Consider the following 21,514-nt stretch of genomic DNA (forward strand, 5'->3'; position numbering starts at 1 on the left):
AGGAGCGGTACGCTCAGGTATGGCTTTGTCGCCTCCCAAAGCCAGGGGCTCAGTAGGACTCGTGCTTCTTTCTCGTCCAAGAAGTGCTGTCTGGAGCAGCAGCTGTAACCGGAGTCGCCCCCTGGCTAAGCTTACTTCATTCTTGTCGTTCAGCGCTTCCCAACCAAGAACGATTTTATCACCCAGAGGACGTTTGCAAATGTCTGGAGACTTTGTCACAACTAAGGAGGGTGTGCTACTGGCATCTAATGGCCGGAGGCCAGGGTGCTGCTAAACATTTCACAGTGCAAGAATTTTCCAGATCCGAATATCTGTAGTGCCAAGATGGAGGAGCCTCGGGGTAGGAGCATCTGTCTTGAGCCAGGTACGGGCGGAACGGGAGAGTTAAAAGGATTCGCGGTAGGGATTGCGTCCTGCGCCTGTCACATCTAGGGTGGCCGTGCAGCCTTCTGTTTTCATAGGGAGATGGTGTTCCAGAAGAATCCACACCTGGAAAATGGAGGGTTCTGGCGTTTGCCAAGGGTATCTATTGTCCTTATACACCTAGGCATCATGGAAACGACCACAGGATGAAGTCACATGTCCGCCGGCGACAAGATGAGTTTCGTGTATCCGCTGGGTCACTGTGAGATAGACTTGGAGTTTAGCACCATTGATGACGAACCCCACTCAGCCCCACCTTGACTGTGGTCCCGGACCTGAGGGTGCCCTTGAGGCAGGCGAGGGGCTCTCGAGGATGCATAGGACTTGGAGTGGTTTGGGGCCAGGCAAAGTCACTTTTCACCATCCTCGTTGAAATTTACCTCCATTTAATGGGCCAGGTTCATTTAAAGGAGTTTAAAACAAGTTTTCTTGTGTTCTAATACACGATTAATTTCGTTAGCCATCTGTGGCCTATGAAAGAGTAACGTTGTCTGGAGAGAATACGATTTAATATATTTCTCTCGAAACATTTTATCTGAGCATCTTTTTATTATAGTTTTTCTGTTAATGTTGCCTGTATTTCTAACAGGTTTTCCTTATTTTATTTTAATACTGTTTTTCAGCACATACCTACTATCTGCTTACAATGGATTATACCTTTTATAAAAATAAAATTCCTGTCTTGGTCCAAATCTTTAAGGCTTTTGTATTTAATTCTACTTTGTGTGATTGTTATATTAAATCAGCTATTCATTTTCTGTGTTTATGCTGTATCTTTATTCAGTTTTAAAAAAGAGCAATTACACATCAATAGAAAGAAAATTACCAAGAGAAAAATAGGAAGGCATGTGACAGATAATTCACAAAAGTAAAAAAAAACAAAAAACAAAAAACAAAAACCAAAAAAAAAAACCCTACAAATCTCCAGTAAATATTTTTAAAATGTTCAGCTTCACCATTGTCAAAGCCTTGCAAATTATACCTGCAGTGTAGTAATGGCGATGTACCATTTCTCATCTGTAGGCAGACATGAAAAATGAAATAAATTTCTCATGGGAACCACAAGGTACAAACTCTAAAAAATAATTTATTTTGAAATAAAAAGATCTATACAAGGATTTGTACACAGAAGTATTCATTATAGTGTTGTTTATAATAGTGGAAATTTGGAACCAATCTTACAGTTAAGTAAAAATATTGGCTAAATAAAGCCCATCTAGTTAATGTGATATGCAACTATTAAGCTAGGTTTTGAAGAATATTCAGCAATTTGAGGAAACTTTCACGATAGATTGTAAACTAAAAATAAAGGTATATGCATACATATGTACAAATATATATATATATATTTTAAGAAAATGGGAGCCAGAACATTTCTCATAAAAATCAGATGAAGAATATATATTCATAGTGTTCAGATTATGGTGATATTTATCTTTATGTTTTCCATAGTAAATGTGTATTTTTATAATAAAAACTATATTAAAAAACCATTAGTATTAGAATTAAGTGAGGTTAAGGATCTTAAAGATTATTCAAAATATTTCAAAATGAATTCAAAATTGTGGCACTATATATATATATATATATATATATATATATTTGGAGGTTTTACTTCTTTAGAGATCTAAAAATTTTCACGTGTTCAACGTGCCATCTTTCATGCAGTGAGATGTATTTTATAATTATTTCATTATTTAGTTTGGTTCATATGATACAGTAGTAGGCAAAGTTTCTAGACAGAGTTTTTGAACATAGCAAGTTTCTTATGGTTTAGAATTATAAAAAGGGAGACTTCGGCTTGTCTTCCACTAAGGCACTCAATAATTTTTTCATTATTCTATCTTCTTTGTAAATTTGAGACAGTAAATATAAATTATTGATAAGGCTTGATGTACTCAGGAGACGGGTTTGTTTTGCGTTTCCTTAAGTTTGCTTGTATTTCTGGCGGTGGGTACGGGTAGTTACACTTCCAGCCGCATGGTGGCAGCAAACCTCCACTCGTGGTCACCTGTCTGCAGAATCCGGGTCCATCCCGCGCAGACTGCATCATTAAGCGTATTTGCTTGAAAGGAAAAAAGAAAAGAACCAACATGTAGTATCTCTGGATTAATCTCATTTTATTAACCTCCAAACGTCAGATGTTATAGGGCATGAGATTGAAATGCTATAAACCTTGTACCTGGAATTCTGAGGGTTTCTTTTCACAGAGCAAAGGGAAAAAGAGCCTTTGAAATCTAAGCCTGTGGGTTGCAGGCACAGAGCTCTCGTCGGGTGTGTATAGATCCATTGTTAATAATGGAGCTTTAACAATTTGACATTTGCACACCACAAATAATATTGCAACAACAATTCCCCATCAGGAAAATGTTTGTCGGCCTTAGCCGACGGACTCAGCGCAATGGTAAGTTGATGCTCAGGGTATTGAAATTCACTCTTATGAATAATTCAGTTCATGAAATTATGGTTCGCAATTCTGCCCTATTCGATAATCACTCAGTAAAATGATAATAGAGAGCACCTGCGTGGGTACTTCAGTGCGAGGAAAAATCTGGGAGTCGGTCACATTGTAAACCTCATACTTCGGTCTGGGCGAGCAGAGGGATTGGAAATACTGAAAAAGCAGGTATACGTCCTCTGTTTAGCTGGGGCACAGACTAGGCAACAGGACACTTATCCAGGGAGCTAGAATTCGCCTTTCACACTTCTCCATGACTCCTCCACAAGCCCCAAACTCCACGATCACGACCAATGGCATCAAATTAAAAACGACGCCCTGCAAAAATGAGGACGACGATGGCATGAAAAAGGACACCTTCAGGAGGGCTGGAAAACAGAGCTGTCACTTAACAGAGGTGTTCGTTTTGGGTTAATTACCATGTGCAATTCAGGTGCTTTAAACAATGTATCACTTGAGATATGTATTTAATGAGCGCTTATTATGTGAGATGCTGTGCTCATCACGATATTCAAAACCCTCGTTGAAAAGACTTCTAGCACAAATTATATTTCTAAAAATGTAATTATTCATTCAGGATAAAAACTATTAGACTCAAAGGATGAGCAGTACGATTTCAGCGAAGATTCAGGAAGGGGTCTGTGGAGGAAGGGGTATGTGAGCAGGTTCTTGGCACGTGGATGGGACTTTGGCACAGAAGGAGGAGGCGTGTTCCAGACAGATCTGAAGGTACATTTAGGGGTCGGCGTGATGCCCGCCCCCCCGTCATTGGCAAGAATGAGCACAATGGCCGGTGTCCTTTCTCAGAGAGGTGGTTTGTAGGAGTGGGCAGCAGGTGGCTTTTTTCTTTTTTCTTTTTCCTGTTCTTTAGGCATTGCTTTCTTCTACATTTTAGAATAAAACTTTAATATTTAAGTGAGAATTTCGAACTGATTTTAATGAGATTTAATCTCTGTTAGGGTTGAGTAGAACTAATTAGGAAAAATAAACTCTAAATCGACAGCTCACCACTGGGAAACTTTCTGCGGGACAGGTTTTTGTGACTTAAAAATGTTTTGCATTTAATTAATTTTCTTGAAGGAAAAAATAAGAGAGAGAAATGTAATTCTCCAATGGGGATAACAGTTTGGAGAAAAATTGCCTTCAACTGTAGTTCTTTTACTTGTAATTGCCTGACATTTTCTTTGAGGAGATGGCTGTTTTCTGCTCTGGGTCTTTTCCGGATTAGAAAAGCAGTAGACTTTCTGCTACAGCTCTACCTCACTCAGTGAATTAACCCCTTCGTTTTCATTTTTCTGTTTTTTTTTTTTTTTTTTTTTGTTATTGTTATGTCTTGTTATTATTATGTCAAAAGCATGCGTTTTTTTCCTCCCAGTGTTTGGCAGGGAAACCCTTGCTCGCCAAGCAGTGCTCCTGTGGCCCGCCTTGGCCTCGGTGTTGCTGCGCAATCCTGAGCTTGTTTCAGAACGATGCTCAGAATGGCAAGAAAGCAGGTGATGACCCGGAAGAGAATGCGTGAGGTTTGGATGAGAGACGATTTCCCTTCAGGCTTTGGGACGAGAAAGGAGGGAGGCCGAGGCTGAAGGGGAGGTTGGGAGAGAGAGAGAGCGAGAGGAACTGGAGTAGAAGCGGGGTGGCTCTCCCTCAGGAAGCGGCTGCGATCCAAGTGCGGGGTGGTTTTCTGGGGAGCAAGGAGACACTGTCCTTCTAGAACCTTCTGTTGGAGCAGATTCAAACGTTAGAGAAGGAGGAGGAGGAATGTGGCAAAGCAGAGGGAAACTATTTTTCCCTGACCTGCTCTAGCTCAATTTTAGAACATCTACCACAGAATATACCTTTCCTTTATTTTCTACTATTATGAAAGGAAAATAGTGCAGACTTTTTTTTAGCTGTTTAATTTTCCCTTTAATGTGTAGGCGTGCTACTGCCCTTACTTTATTTAAGTGATTTAGACTAATTTTAAAACTGAGTTTTATGGAAAGTTCTTTTCTTTCAAACCTTATTGCCTACTGAGGGTGCATTTTACGTGCATTGACTCATGAGCTGTAGCAGCCTCGATAGATGCTTACAACTTAATACTTTACTTTATTGTTGACAATTTGCAGTTTTATCTCCTTTGCTAGGTTATAAACTCTTTATACCTTATACTTGAACGATACTGTGTTGGGTGTGTCAGAGAAGCTCAACAGGCATAATGGTTGTTTTGGTGAGATTAATGAGCTATACTAAAACATTTTCTTCAAATCTTAAGAACTTCTTAAATCTCAACTAAAATACGGAATTACTTTTCTTACTGCCGAGGAAAGGAATTATATCATCAGATTTTATCCTTAAGGTCTTTGTTTGCTTTGGTTCCTATTAAACAGGAAACTTCCCACATTTTCAACGATATAATATCTACAAGTTAAAACAGTCCAAAGAAGATAATTGTTCAGATTAACTTTCATGTCAAATACTAAATCTCCAGGCAAATGCTACATTTTCAATATCCTTGCCCTATCCTGGCTTTCACGTTCTCATATCTAAGCACATTTACGTTCCCCACTTAGAATTTACTTCAGTCAGCAAAAGTTGACATGCGTAATTAATTAATTATAACATCTCATTTGGATGTTTGAATCTACCTGAGGGTTACCTTTGAACACAAGGCTCAATGTTAACTGTTTTCAGGGTCACAGTTAGTAATAGATGAAAAATCAGGAAGCCGGCCATTTGTTAGGAAGAGGAAACTAGGTATCGCCTTATAATGCAATTGTTAAATGTACTTACGATAGGGAACATGTGTATACGTTAGTGTTAGTTGGGTGTCTTTTTGTCTCTATCAGGAAAGTTGTGATGCTGGTTTTGGTAAAAAGTAAGCATTGAAAGTCATCCTTAAAGAAGCTTTGAAGGAACGTTTGGTCTGCGTAGCATTATATAATGTAGTTTTGTCAGGATTAAAACAGATTTATTGTTTATGTGGTAATGGAGTTTATGTTTGCTCTCTGAAAGGATCATTTCCCATTTTTGCTGTTGAAGGAAATAGCAGTGTTTGAGAATTGCCTGGTGAAATCTGTAGGTGGTAATGACATTATGATAGGTTACATTATGGTCTTTAAGAAAGGTGAAACATCGAAAGCACCAATAGGTACATTATTTTTGTCTTCCTTGGCAATATAAATTTTGCTTTGTTAGTAGCAGAGCAACTCATTTGTGAGTTTGAGGTTTAAAGACCTAATTAGCTCCTGGATGAGGTTATAGATGGGATTGCTTCATTCATTTAATGAACAGTACAAAGGCCCAGAAATACAGATGCGACACAGATCCACCCCTGACCTCTAAGAGTTTGCAGTGGTGTTGGTGGGGGTTAGAGGTCACCAAAAGCAAAGCATCAGAGCCTCCCCTTGAACTCTGACCTTCTGCTAACCGTTCTCTTTCTGAGGTGATCAAATCATTCTTGGTTCCGGCTGGAAACAACTTCATCGATGTCTCCCCAAGTCTACCCTTAAGCTTTTCAAAGAGAGAAGACATTCTTTCCAGGAATTACTGCTTCAGATAAATAGATTTTCTGTATCTGATCACATTCTTGTAATCAAAAAATTTTCTGTGTCACAGATCAGTGCATTTCCTTTTACTGCCAGACCCCTTAACATGGGTGTGAGCGCTAAGCTAACCTTCAGTGTTTATGAATATGTGTTGGTTATTTTCATGGGTTTGTATATATGATAAAAATAACGATAAATGGGGATTTTCACAATTAAGATCTCATAAGTTAGGGCGTTTCTCTATCATGGTGGCTGATTAAGGTGCTTCTTCTGATGGAGTGATGTTAGAGACCCCGGCTAGAGATAGTCTCTGTTGGTTTTAGAAGATGCCTCTTGAGTGAATTGACTAATAATTCTTAACATTATACCGAATGGTGTTTGGTTCATTTTTGTCTTTAAATATTTCCATAGGAAAGGAAGAGGATTTTGAGTTTACTATTTCATGATATTTTAGCACAAGAGCAAAGCAAAGAGGAAGTAAAAGCAAAGAGGTTAAGTGAGAATGTTTATGTTTACTGGTGAACCTAGCTCTCTACTTTTTTCTTTCCTAGTTTAACACAAACAAGCAGAACTGTGATAATAGCCCTCAAAATGCCTGCCCGATGAAACAAGGGTCCTGGTCCTGGATGTGACGGCCTGGAGGTGACTGTCGGGAGTCGGCAGCGAGCTGCGGGCTCGCTCGGAGTGGCTCGCTGCTCCTGGCTGTCTTCAGCACCAGGGACCAGGTCTTGGCGCAGGCGGTGACTGACGCAATGAAACATATTTTACTCCTCAGTTGGTCACTGATTAACTAAATCGGAGGCAAAAATGAGGGATGAGAGTTGGCGTTTTTGTTGCTTTGTATTTGGGAGAGATCATGCCTTAAAATTCCCGGGTACGAAGTGGAGCAGTAGCAACTAAGACGTAACAAGGGGAAAGATCGGTCAGGTCTGCTGCTTTCGCAAAGCAAAAATTAGCACATTCATAAGGTTCTCTTCAGTCTGTGATGAATACTGGTCACATATCCATTGGGACCTTGAATTTCTGAAAGAAGTGATGAAGACATAGGGTCATTCTCAAGCAGTTGAGTGTCCTTCGGATGATAACTACAAACATAATTCTGATGAAAGAAGTGTTATTTTTCTCAGTCGTGTGTGGTATTTGCTGAGATTTTCGTTCTATATAAGGAGTGACTCGGATAACTAAGCTAGGCACCGTAACCTGTGAGGGTTCGACATGAAACATTATAACTATACTCAACAGCCAGCCCCCCAAAGCAGGATGCTAGGAGGACTTACTGTCATGAACTTTGTGGTTTGCCCCTAAAATCCGATTTTCTTATCTTTGTTCAGAGCCCCTGAGCTTTGTGTTTGGGTTTGGGAGAAGCATCTTATAAAATAAGACAACTTTAAACACAAAGGATAATTATCGTGGCCCAGGGGACGTCATTTGTTTAAGATACAGGTATTGAGAATGGAAAAAAAATCCTATGGGGAGAACAATATTATCAAAAGTGTCATAGCACTGCAGTGTTAAGTAATCAGCCTCATCTTAGATGATTCCAGTGACATAATTTTTCCAATGTTTTGTACGCCTCTTTAAAGATGCACATGGAGAATTCATGTTAACCGAGCGTTGTGATCACTTTCAGGATGTCGTGTGCTTGGGATCTACATGGCAAAGGTCACTCACTTAGGATGTGCATTTGGTCTAGGGCTGGAATGCACCTGCAAGGCCGTCTGGCCACCAGCGTCACGTAGTTCATGGGGAAAAGGGAGCCCGTGTGGCTGGCGGTTTATCAAAGTCACACAACCGACCAGTCCAGGCGAGCCAGGATCAGAGGTGTGGCTTCCCCAAACCAGGACAATGTGGACGTGTCACCAGGAGGAGGATGAGAAGAGATGTCAGAGTGAGCTTCCTGGGACTCTCTCTTGGAAGACCCTTCTCCCAGTGCTCACGTGCCCAGCTCTTAACACTTTCCACTTGAAATCATGTCTGGACCATGTGCGTTTGGCACGGAGCCCACCTCTTTCTCCAGTTTAGTGTATGATTTGCTCTAAACACATCATCTTTTGTATCTTCCTTTGGGATTTCTCCTGCCTCTCCTCTTTCCTCTCTTTTGAATTTTGACGAATGAGGCTTCCAGAAAACTAATGCATCATTTTTTTTTAGCTTCTGCTTCACAATTTTAACTCATGGACATGATGGCAAAACCAACAAACCATACTTCACTGGAAAGTTTTAAAACTATTTTTTTTTTTTTTGAGGGGAGGCAGCTCAAATGATCATTGAATCAATATATTATCGTTTCTTTTCTTTTTATTATGAGTATATTATGAAAATTTTAAATTACGATAGAATAAAGAAAAAGGTAACGGATGTTTTCGGTTGGGCATAGGGTGACCTCCATGTTTTCAAGATGAAAAGACTGATAGGAAAAGTGAAGAACGAGAGCTTTATTTGTATTTCTCTAGTCGCCTCGTTCCCCAGACGCGCTTTGGCTAGATTACCCCGTTCCTGTTCGAGTGATGACGATCCTTCACGCCAACCACGCCTGACGAAAGAGCCGTCCTCTCTTCCGTTCCCAGTTGTCAGGTCGCATCTATCTGCCCCTTCCCGCTTTTTCCTCAACCAGGATTTCTGTGTAGTAGCAGCTCCGGGGTAGCAAGCTGGTGGATGGGAAAAGAGGAACTGCCTCTTTTTATTTAGCTTGTTTGTTCGTTTTTGGTTGGCCCGGGTGACCCTGCGTCCACTCCTCCATCAAATCCTTTGTTTTCTCATGCCCGGAATGCTGACGTCTGTCTTTTCCACGCTGGCCTTTCCTGCATACAATGAGCAGCATAGTTTTCCTGAACAAGACTTTTGTCGGTTTATTCTCCTATGACTTCCTGGTGCCCTCAAGGGCCAGCTACCTTAGGCAGACACCGGAGTTCAGCCTCCTCATACGTTTCAGAGATTACTTATCACGTTTCTTCACAACCGTAGCTCAAGACAGGCTCTCTTTTGAATTCCAGCCTCCACGCTTTTGCTCATGATATCTTCCTCATATGTTATGCCCTGCCTTTTCCCAGTTGAATCTTACCCTTATTCAAGGCTCACCTTAAATTCTACCTTCTCCGAGAACTTTTCTTAGACTGTTAGAGATCTTAAAACTGTATTTCACCTGATTTAAGCCATCATCAGATAAAATGACGCACCACCGTTTCAGTCACCACTAAGATAGAAAAACAGCTGTCAATTAAGCCAGGATGTATTGTTTCCTTCAAATTCGATTTTAATCGAGACACTATTTTAGACCTACTTAAACATAGATAGAAATTGCGCATCCATACAGATATTAAGTGCAATGAGTAGATTAAGACATTTCTAAAGCTTCTTCACGTTTGGGGTCTGATTCTTCTGGAATTTTCTCTCTGTCCACTGTCACCCATTCTGTAAGTTGTGGAGTTGGCGTTTTCCTGGTCTTCCCAGAAGGTGTCAGTGGCAGATTTTCAGAAAACAACCAGGACGCACATTCCTTCTTCACATGGATCTTCGGTGGTGTGTTGACACATCAGGGTGCTGCAGAGGCTCTGTCATGCCACCTGCAGTGACGACCGAGTCCGCACAAACTGGCAGTGACAATTATGTCCTGGTTACTGCTAACCAACAGCGGTTATAAGAAGAGCACCTGCACTATCAGGTGCACCCAATCTCGCGATGGTAAACAGCCAAAAAAGCGCACAACTGGGAATGAATGAAATGTGGTATTTCCTCATCCCGCTCATCTCCTTTGCCGGCTTTATATGCTGCCCCTTTCTCCCTGTGTTCAAGGCCATTAAACTGATGATCGATCGCTGGGCTTGATTAGGCTGGGCTTCAGAAAGACATCTTGGAGACGGAAATCTGTGGAAGACCTGAGGATGGTAACTGATGAGACCTGGAATCTACTCTTCCTCTTGGGACATACTCAGAAATCTAGAGCAACGGGTCCGAACAGCTCTAGACTGGAATTTGTGGGCTAGGTTAAATTCCTTGGGAATTTGTCCCCTACATGGATATTGTCACTAACTGTAGTCATAACTTTCTTGCAACTAAAAAAATGCAGATGTATCTGTCATTTATTAAGTGCCTGTGAGGATCCAGGAGTTCTACATATATTTAAGTCATCACGGGTCTGTGAGGCAGGCAGGTTTATTTCTAACTTAGGAAACTGAAGCTCCGACCTCACACCGCTAGAGGAGGACAGAGCTGGGGTTTATACCCAGGTCTGTCTGACCCTAACGCTTGCACTTTTCTGTGGCACGGCATGGCGTAGGTTGTACATAGGGCTGCAAAGTCCAAAGTAGATGACTCTCTATTCCTCAGAGCTGAGTTCAGGAAACGTCACACTTCAGAATGGAAGCATAAAATGGAAAAAAATTCAACGCCGATCTACACCTTATTTTCTTTTTTATGGCACTTTCCACAATTTGTAATTATATTTTATTTATAATTATGTAGTTATTTATATGTTATTTAATACCTCCCTCCAGCGAAGGTGGGAACAATGGTTTTTCTTAGATTCTGAGATGTACATTTTTCGTAATTTAGTATCTGTGAATGCATCTTAAAGTTGATGTTGTATTTAAACCTAATTGGCGGCATTTAACTTTTTGGGTGCTACATAAAATAATTAGGTATCTTATAATTGATTTTTAAATGTTCGATTAAGTGTGAGTTTTAATTAGCTGCTCTACGCCTAGTACATAGTACAGTGCCTGGTACGTAAAAGGCACAGGCGAACATCCGTCGAATGAATGAATGAAAGCGGAACTTTAAACTTGGCCTGAAGGTACTCGGACTTTTGGATGAAGACTCCTACCTATGGGGCGCCCGTTGCCCACTCTCGTTTTCCTGTCCCGTCTGATTTAAGGTTAACCCATGGCCACGGTGCCCAGCCTGAAAGGGGGGCAGGGGTGTCCAGCAGGTTGGGCTGGAGACTTCCCAGAGTGTGTTCCTGGAGGAGGGGTCTCGTCAGCTGAAGCAGGCACCTGGCAGAAACCACCGCTCGGAAACCCCTCCTGAGGCTCCTGCTGAGCCGCGTGTGATGGCTCTTCAACGGCTGGAAATCAGTTTTATTTCAGACAGGCACTCGGGGGGCAGGCGGTCAGACACGGGTTCAGGCTTGAGCCTTGTGGGTTCTGCTTAGCCACAATTCTCGGGGAGCCTCCTTCAGGTCTGAGACCCACAGGGGGATCCCTTAAGATGCCTGCTGCCTCTGCATTGCCCAAAGAGGGTTGACATTCAGCCGCAGAGGTTGGAAGACTTTGCAGTGTACTGGGAAGTCTCGAGGTAGCCATGGTTATGCCCGCCAAACACAATACGAGTGCCATCAGCCGCCTGTGGAAATCTTCCCAGAAAGTAACTAACTGTCCCCAAGACATAACATCAACAGGCTGCTGATGAGATGAGGGTGGTACCTACGAGACCATCAGGGAAGCACCCAATTTAAATGCTAATGAAGGATGAGCAGGGACGTCATGAGTTGGCACCTCCGTCCTGAAGTCAGATGTTGACAGAGATTCTTGGGACTGGTACTGGGACGTCGAGCAAGGACGATGAGAAAATCCTGTGATTTGCTGAGGACCTGTCGACACCGTACAGAGGAGAGTGACTTCTAGTTTAGATTTATAATTAGAACAGAAAATAGCCGCTTATCAATACCCAAAGGCTGATTTAAAAAAATGTCCCATAAACAGACTCTAACTTCTTTGCTTACCAAATAACACAGCAGATCCTTGAATGACATTGTGTTGTAACCTTGACGACATGCCGCAGGAACCTGACTCTTGTCTGTGTCAGTGAGCCTGTGGTAAAACCGGTCTTGGCGTATGTCATTTCGCTTGAAGTCGCAGAACCTACTGATGGCCTTCGGTGCAGACTTACTGTCTTCAGGTCTAATTGTTGTCTCTTTGTTAACCCTGCATGTGGAGGCCACGTCCTAGTGCTTGGCTGTTGATCAGATGACTCTCCTGAGTTTAGATACCAAATTAGCATCCAAATTAGCAGTAGATGTCAATACCAAAGTAGCATCCTGGCTCTCAAGTCAGTCTCTTGTGAGGTTGACTAGCAGGCTATGGGCAGGATGCGTTCCCTGTTTCTCGATTATCCTTGGATGACTTGATTGGATAGGGTTTCCTGAACCTTGAATTCTAAGGACTAAATGCTGGATTAAACAGCCCAACTTCAGGCGTCCTGCCTTTCATCCATCCTGATGAGAGAAATCGTACATAATAACTAGATCTCAGATCACCTTGGCTGTGACTTCCCGTCACAGCTTCTCAGCGAGGATGATCAAGGTGTTTAGTCACATAGAATAAATTACCTTGGTTTATTTGTGTGTGCAGCTAACTGTGCGAGCATAAGTAATTTATGGACCTCATTTGCTTTTTGCATATGAAATAGGCTTCTTGTTCTTTATGGGGAAAAAATGGCTCCTTTGGGTCACAATTAGCCTATCTGACAATTAGTCACAATTAGTCACAATGCTGGCAGTTAATCATGCACAGAAAGTTGTTTAGACAAAGTAAGACTGAATTTCTCAAGCAATTTATTCAGAGCTGTGGTTTCTCTGCTTTCCATTTTGATATGGTTTAAAGTTTCTCACTGTTCAAAGAAATTAGTCAAATATCTCTGTTGACTCCCTACTTATTGTTGGGCAGTGTATAGAATTAAACGAACATCAAAAGTTGTGTTGCAACCGAACGGTTCGAATGCTTTCATTGGGTGACAAACGTGATTAAGAGGCATGTTTAAACTGTACAGCATATAAACAGTATTCCCCTAACGACGCGAGGCTTTGGAGCGCAGGAGAAGCTCAGGGAAGAGACTCTAGAAGGAACACTTGAATAGCCTAGGGGCACTTTTAATTTGTGTTCTGTGTATCTGGTGAATGACACATGCAAATCAGAAATGTAAATGTGAACTTTAGGTCCTCTAGAGGACTTTTCATTTGAAAGCCTGTTGGATGCCAAGTGGGTCTCCCAGGAGTTAGAAGATCATTCTGGAAGGGTCCAGAAGCCGAGCAGATCGTGGTGATGTTTAGGACCGGCAGGAGACAGCTGTGGAAGCAGAGTGTCACCCGAGTGTTAACAGTAAGTGGCCGTCGTCTGTACATGCACATGTCTTGAATTATCGCTTACAAAAGTTCGGAGTTATATTCTGATTAATTTGTGAGAAACATACTTGTCAAGTTTTGGATGGTGCATGAGGCTACATGTTGCTATTTCGAATTTGAAAAAAAGAAGGGGTTGGATTTTTAGGCTTTTCTGCACATTGCCACCCATGCTATAGCTGCTTATAGAAATACTTGCTGCATCTTTTGATATGATGCTCGCCTGAGGGGAAAAAACACATTCAGGACACTTTGGTCACTTTGCATCCTTTGAGACTTGTAAGCTTTTGTTGGTGATGAGAGATCATTAAGGCAGAGTCTAGGCTGCGAGTTTTCCGGGGTCTGTGGATACCCTGTCGCCCACATTCTATAGGCCTGGAAACGAGGTCACAGACAGGGATGTGCCTGTGGAGTCACATTGAAGGAGGAAGCCCTCCCTAGCACTGGGCCAGCTCAGCAGCTTTTTATTATGCAAATGCAGAGAGAGAGAGAGGGATTCCGAACCTCTTCCACTGCCAAGTAACGCTGGAAGAGAAGAGAATGATGTTTTCCCTGCTTCCTTGGGGCCCCGCTCACTGGCGGCTCTTTACGCATTCCCGACAGTCCAGGTGACTCTGGCTAGTCTGGCAACCTGCTCGCCGCAGAACAGCAGGGCTGCCGCCTCCGCGTTCCCGAAGCACCGCGCCACCAAGCCACCCTCTGCTTCCCCGAGCGCCACGACTCCGACGCGTCCTTCCCACAGCCGGCGTCTGCCGGCCGAGCCCCCAGACTTGTTTGCCCGCAAGCGCTACTCACCCTTTTTAAAAAATAAAGTGTAGTTGGTTTGTGATAGAAGTAGTGTCGGGCGTACCGCGTAGCGATTTGACATATGTGTGTCTCACGATGTGCTCGCCACACGAAGCCTAGTAACCAACCTCGTGTCGTTGTGCAAAGTTGCCACACTATGAGCGACTCTCGTCCCCCCTCACCTTGTCACCCCCCTGGCAATCGTCAGTTTGCTCTTCGTTTCTGTGAGTCTGTTTTTGTTTCGCTTCGATTTTTTAATAAAACTCCACATGTAAGTGACGATCATGCAGTACTTGTCTTTTTTTTTTTTCCTCTGTCTTATGTCACTTTGCTTAATGCCCTCTGCATCCATGTTGTCACAAGTGGCAGGATTTTATTATTTTGTATGGGCGAGTAATACTCCATCGTATATGTACACCACATTTTCTTTATCCATTCTTCTGTCACTGGCTCCTAGATTGCTCTCATATCTCGGCTATTATAAATAATGCCGCAGTGAACCTAGGGGTGCATACATCTTTTCAAATTAGTGGCTTTGTTTTTCTTCAGATAAAGATCCAGAAGTGGAATTGCTGGGTCGTATGGTAGATTTATTTTTCGTTTTTTGAGGCATCTCCATATTGTTTTCCAAAGTGGCTGCGCCAATTGGCAGTCCCACCAACAGTGCATAAAGGTTCCCTTTTCTCCACGTCCTCGCCAGCAAGTGTTATTTGTGGATTTTTTTCGTAATAGCCATTCTGACAGGTGTGAGGCGGTATCTCACTGTGGTTTTGATTTGCATTTACCTGATGATGAGTGACGTTGGGCATCTTTTTTGTATGTCCGTTGGCCATCTTTGCGTTTTCTTTGGAGAGCTGTCTCTGCATGTCCTCTCCTCGGGTTTTGATGGGATCGTTTATTTTTCTCGTCCTCTGAGAAGCCTCTCTGACTCTCCGAGGAGGCGGGGGCCCCCTTCCTTGGGCGTCCTCAGCCCTTGTCACATCACGTAGTGAAATGGTGTTTGTCTCCGTGTCTCTTTCCCTCACGAGTTGGGGAGTTCCCGGAGGATACGGATGATGTTCTCTCCACTTTTAAATAGCCCCCCCCTTAACAAAGAGCCTGGTGCTAATACATTTTAATTTATGCTTCTGCAGTAAATTGAATTGATGAAACTTTTCACATGTCTGAGAAATTTTCCTGTTCTTTACTACCGAGTATAAAACATTAAAATTGATGATAACATCTTGAGTATAGTTAATGGATTAGTTTCTTCCTTGGCACAAGCTACCTTTTGGGGAAAAGTTAAGTTTTTTGGAGGTTTCATTTATATGTTTAGTATGCTGGTCCTGTTCATTGCCCTGAAGTATGATATTAACAGAATTACTTTGGTGTTGCCGAATATTATGCAAATAGTGTCTGCATTTTCTATTTGGTGCACCGATATGATAAAGTATTAAATTATAATTTGGTGACCTCAGATAATCAATGGCAAAGATTCCAAAGCTACTTCACTTAAAAACTATAAATATATATTTAACCTTGGTCTGGAACTATTACTGTGACAATGCTAAATTATAACTAGATTATTATAATAATTGACTGTATCCAGCATATACATGCAGGAAAAAAACCAAATGTACCACAAGCTCTGTCGGTTTAGAAAAGCCAAGCCTTATACCCTTTTGTTGTATAACACACACAAATGTTTTTCAGTGAAGAAACTTGAAATAATTCTGTATATATTCACTGACTTATTTGCAAAAACATGGTCCAGAAATGATGTCTGCCTTCTTTCTGCTTTTCTCCTAGATGAAGAATGTGTAGTACCAACTTATAAGTGCACAATGGACATGAATTCCAGGCTTACGGATTCTGTTTTTCCTTCCCTCCCTAAAATTAAACTGAAATCTATAATTTTTGCTCGTTGACTTGGTCTACTCTTAGGGAAAAAAACTTGAAAGGTTTATGACAGTCGTCTTGATGTAAACAGATCTCATCGCAAGCTGGTTTTAAAATGGAGGCCGGCTGGCCCCCTGCTGCCCGGATGTGTGTGTGCACGTTTCGCACTGTGTGTTTATGCTGCAGAAGCCTGTTGTCTGTTGGACTTCGGATTGCTAGGTTTCGCTAAACACTGATGTCGTCGTGGGGGTAGAGACGGTGGAGGGGGAGAGAGGGCCGCTGCCCTGAGGGGCACAGCTCCCTCCCCTGCTGATGAACCCTGCGGGGGGTGGAGGGGTGGGGGTGGCCATGGTTCCCATGGTGCCCAGGGCCAAGACAGAAAAGAACCTTCGCTCTCAGGTGTCTTTGTGGAAAGGCTGTCGGCCCTGCTGTTCTCTGGCCACACAGACAAACCGGTTTATCTTCTGTTCGTCAGGCCCAGACGTGTTTGGCCCCGTGAATGCATTTCACACACGCAAGGTCAAAACAGTGTCCTGGGAGCGTCGGGAGGTGAATGGCCCTGGGATTTAGCTGGGGAGTGGGAGTCGCCGTGTACTGTTTGCCAGGGGAGTAGACATGGGTGCCCTTGAGCCCGAACGCGTTAGTGTTCAAGATGTCCACATGGTAACCACGCCTTTGCCAGACTCTGGGAGAATGTGACTCTGAGCACAAAATTCATCCATTCCACTAACATCCGTCGGATGGCCGTTGGGTGCCACTCTGCTCCGTGACGCTGCGGGGAAGGGCACTTCCAGGCCCCGTGGAGTCTGGAGCTGAGAGTTGTTCTTCCTGTCACGTTTTGCACAACCGTAGTAACGAGGAAAAAAAACAACCAGAGGTCTGGAGGTGGAGAGACCCCAAATTTATGCCCTTGGCCTTCCTCTGTTAAGTGCCTGCCTCGTGTGAGCACTCCCGGTGGGGCTGGTCCATTGAGGACAGGCCACACTCTGGTTTCCTCTGAGCGGCGTTCTCGGCCTGGGCTGGTGGCGCCCCCCGGGGAGCTTCTGGGAAATGGCAGTGCTGGGGCCTCCGCGGAGGGGGGAGCCCCGGCACCCGTGTTTTAAAGCACCCAGGGGATTCCGGTGAGCAGCCAGCTTTAAGCGCTCAGGTTTATTATGATGAATGAGGGAAGATGGGGAATTTCACCCTTGTGTCATATATAATGTGAATGGCGACATATATACTTTTTAGCATATGGGTGAAAGGCGCTTGAATTATATGGCCCCTGCTGCCGGAGGGGGCTCTTGGAATTCTGCGAGACGGATGTTCCTGCTTCTGGAGTAAGGCCACCGCGGGGTTGGGGTGACGATTGAACATATGGCCATGTGAAAGTCCACTGAGTCTCGGTCAGGTCCGGAAATTTGATGTGCAGAAAGCAACTCTAGGTTAGAATCCAGATGGTGCAGTCTCGGGGGGAGAGGGGGTCGTGGCGATGGGGGCACCGCTCCGGGGAGTTTGGGGTCGGCTCGGGTGGAAAAGCCACATGTGGCAAAAAGGCAGAGAAAGGGTCTTTACTCGTTTGGAAAGAATGACAGATAAAGGAGTCAGTGAATGGGGAGGGAGCGTTAGGGGCCTGAAAACGGCAGAGAAAACGGAGGAGATTGCAGAGCTTGGTCTCTGGGAGCCTGGCAGTACGCGGGGGGCCTCGTCTCCGTTTGGGGGCTGTCTCTTTGCTCTGGGGGTCTGGGGGGTGGGGTGGAGTGCGGCTCTGTCACGTAAGGGAAGGCTTCACTGCAGCTCCTGCCGTGCGTGGATTAGCCAGCGGGAGTGCCTTCCCTTCCAGAAACCATGGCGCCCTTGGTGCACGAAGGAGGTGCAGTCCCTCTGGAGGGTGGCCCTCTGCCTGGGGACAGGAAATGAAAGGGGAGGGAGGAAAGAAAAGGCAAGTAGGTTAGGCGTTAGGCTCCAGGAGATGGAAGCTGTGGTTCTCCCAGCCAATTAAAGCCCAGGTGTGGAGGGTCCGGGGAAGCCTCTCCCAGCCAGCGGGCAGGCCCTGGGGGTTGAAAGGAAAATGCTGGAAGGCGGAGGGAGGCTTTCCTTTTTTGAAGACGAGGAAATTGGGTTAACTTTGTAGAAGTGGTTCAAAATGGAAACAAGTAGGAGAACTGCTTCCTTTAGTTTCTGTAACTCAACACTTTTAAATGGCATGTGGGCTGAGTGAGGTCAGCTGTGTTTGCTGTGAATTGAGAGAGAGAGGGAGAGAGGGAGAGAGGGAGAGAGGGAGAGAGAGAGTGCCTCCATACCAATGGTAGAATTTCGTGCAGGTGGTTTACCCTGGACTCACAGCAGCTTCAAAGGTCTAGATGCTTATTGACTGAATCCTGAGCCTGCAATCATGGACTCACATTGAGTTGAAATACATTATTAAGAGTGACTTGTAAAATGGTTAATTTGGGTAATTTATCCATGGATTAGATATTAGCCGAGGCTCTATTATTACATGGTAGGCACTGTTCCAGGCACTGGGGATATTGTAAAAGTTAAAAAAGTAGACATCACTTTCCGTGGGGCTGCTGCTCCTGTAGGAGTGGTGAGATCCAGTTGATGTTTATCTTACTTTACTGCTCAGGTGAAAAGAAGGATCAGATTATGTATATGGTAGATAGGTGAGCTAATCCAGCCCCTTAGGGTATCCTCCCTAAAAAAAAGAGGAAAGAAATACATAACTACCAATAACCAGGCATTTCAGTTGGGCATCCACTTTGAGTAATTTTCCCTTCTGCTCATGGATTTTCCCTAATTCTTCTGTAGTTGAGGAAAAAGGAACACAGTGAAGCTAACTGGCCTAAGGTGAGCAAACGCACGTTCTTGGCCTTGTTAACACTGTGTTCATCAGGTGATTAATTATCTGTGGATTTGAGATTGATACTGAGAGCCAAAGCGAAAGCGGTCTCTGAGGTTTTACCTTGGTGATTTAAGATCAGAAGTTTCCACTGTAATTCCTAGACTCCACATTATTTACATCGCCTCCAAAGGGGATTTTAACCTGTCTTACACTCTCCTCAGTTTGTTACATGCTACACGCATACATACACATAAACAGAACACCCAAATCAAACCGATAGAAACATATTAAAAATAGGCAACAGATCCTTGTTAAAACAGATCTCTTTCCCTTTTTCAGTTCAGACCTGCAACGAGGCTAATCATGCCACCTAGGAAAACGTCTTATGAAACAAAGAACTATACATTTTTTATTTTTTTGCCTGCAGAGCTCGTTCCTCGTTGCGCATGCTTCACCGAGCAGAGGCATCGCGTGAGGGAGGGCCCGGTGTGTCCAGGGCGACACAGATAAAAACACAGCTGCTCGGCAGAAGCCGCAGGGTGGGGGGCGCGTGGAGCCGACCCCCCTGCTGCCCCAGCAGGAACTTGCCTTCCGTGCGCTTTCCGGAGCTGAGGGCGGGGTGCCATGCACGGGGACACGGGGGTGCCCTGGGGAGAGCTGGCCGGGCACAGAGCCGTCCTGGCACTGAAATGCCCCCAGTGTAACTCCGAAGATGGTCTGTGTTAACCGCGCTCTCCACCTGCGGCTCCTTCCAGGACCCATGCGGCGTAAACGGGGTCTCCACACAGTGAGCTCCAGATATCCCTCGAGTGGATTTAAAGAAACAGCGCTTCTAGGGTATTAGTTTTAAAGGACGCAATGTTCTCAGCTGCCAGGGACACCTGCGTGTTGGCCTGGCGGGTTCCCAGCCAGCTCTGCCACGGGGACCAACGGTCCTCGGTCTCGACTTCCTCGTGTGGCGATGATAACGACGGCCTCACAGGGCTTTCGTGGTGATTAAACCAAAGCACAGGAAGGAGACGAAGACGAGCAGATCAAAGCCAGCAGGGCCACCAGGGCCAATGGAGCGAAGTGTCCGAAGTCTCCACTCTCCGCCCACTTCTGACTGCCAGTGGCATCCGTGGGGTGGGCCTCGGTCTGAGGCGAACCTGCCAACAGGGCCCGGCTCTCCAAGGGTGGAGGGAGCGTAAAACATTTGCACAATTAAAAAGTCATTATCAAGACATTTTGTTTTATCTGAAGTTCGATGTCCAGGGTCAAAGCCTTTGCCATGACATTTTAATTCAAGTACTGGTTGACCTAGTATTATCTCAGTACTATCTCCAATTTAATAGTCACAAGTACTTTTAAAGTTTGGAGCTTCCTCTCCGTCTTACAGGTGAGGGCGAAGTCTCTCGTACAGTTGAGGGTTATTAACCTGGGGCCAAAACGAAATGTGTGTAGTTCATGCAAAGCTCATGGACACAGCCATGCAGACTTGGGCTCCGGTTCTACAGAGTGAAAGGCAAACATAAATTGGTTGGATGGGCCTGTCATGAGCAAAAGTCACAGAGTTTTATTATGAAAGCATATGACGTTGGCTCTTCCTCAAGTCTCTGGTCCGTGTTAACTTTCGAAGCCATGAGAAGCAGCCCGGACGTTAGACGAGGAATGGACCTTAGCTGTCACGCAGTCCAGCACTTTGATCTCGGAGTCGCGGAGACGGAAGCCTGTAGAGGTTCAGCGCCAGATGCAAGGCCTTGCAGTTCGCGGCAGAGCTGGGACTGGAACCTGTGACCCCGCTCTGACATGGGGCTCCTGAGTCTCCGCGCACCTGCCCTGCCTTGAAGTGGCATCTGTTTCTCATGGGGTAGCACATCGCACTCTTTCACTCTGAGGCGGTAGTGACATACCTTGCCACCAAACTGAACAGATGTTTCAATAACACGTTCCGGATTTCCTTGGACTTGGGGCGGGCTTCTGGTCATCCTTCCCACCCCCATCCGACATGCTCGCTCATGCGCTGCAAAACGATTTGAACGTGACGCAAAAAAAAAAAATTCCATAGTTTGCCTCACCTTCTGAATCCCCCTGCCCTCACTCGCCAAGCGTCCTAGGTGTTTCGAAGGCCAGCAGGCCGAGCTGCCTCTAGACAGCTGGTCATCTGACTGCTCGCTGCCGTGGTTTCCTGGCAGCCGGAATGCTGCAGGGTTAAGTTTGTGGACTCACAATGCGCCCATCTGACCCTAAATATTTGTTTGATGTTATTGACTTTTTGTGGTAGTAAAAAAAAAAAAAAAAGAAAGAAAAGTCCCCTGCAGTACCAGGTATTGGGATCAAGGCAATGGAAGTCGAGACTGATCAACATTGTGGTCACTCATGTACCCGGCACGGACATTCCCTCCGTATTACTTGTCATTCAGAGGCTGAACAGTCAGTGTATGTGAGAGCATAGTCAATGCTTAACGTGCGTTATACTACAGCTCCAGAGACATTTGCTTTGAAAACACATCGATAAGTTGCTTTGT

General features: G+C 44.4%; 1 protein-coding gene across 3 annotated transcripts in view; it reads left to right on the forward strand.

Annotated features, from left to right (window-relative positions):
• DNAH5 (dynein axonemal heavy chain 5) overlaps window positions 1-21,514 on the forward strand; it is a 226,653-nt gene that overhangs the window by 17,344 nt on the left and 187,795 nt on the right. For 2 of the 3 annotated variants that reach the window (XM_036225601.1, XM_036225602.1), the window contains exon 1: window positions 11,322-13,499. The exons of the other annotated variant lie outside the window; for it this stretch is intronic. In XM_036225601.1, coding sequence (XP_036081494.1) covers window positions 13,443-13,499 — 57 coding nt within the window. In that variant the 5' untranslated portion in view covers window positions 11,322-13,442. Of the gene's footprint in view, window positions 1-11,321; window positions 13,500-21,514 lie in introns of those variants that run through there. 3 annotated transcript variants of the gene reach the window in all.

This window comes from Rousettus aegyptiacus, unplaced genomic scaffold (genome assembly GCF_014176215.1).
Source record: "Rousettus aegyptiacus isolate mRouAeg1 unplaced genomic scaffold, mRouAeg1.p scaffold_m13_p_8, whole genome shotgun sequence".
Lineage (NCBI taxonomy): Eukaryota > Metazoa > Chordata > Mammalia > Chiroptera > Pteropodidae > Rousettus > Rousettus aegyptiacus.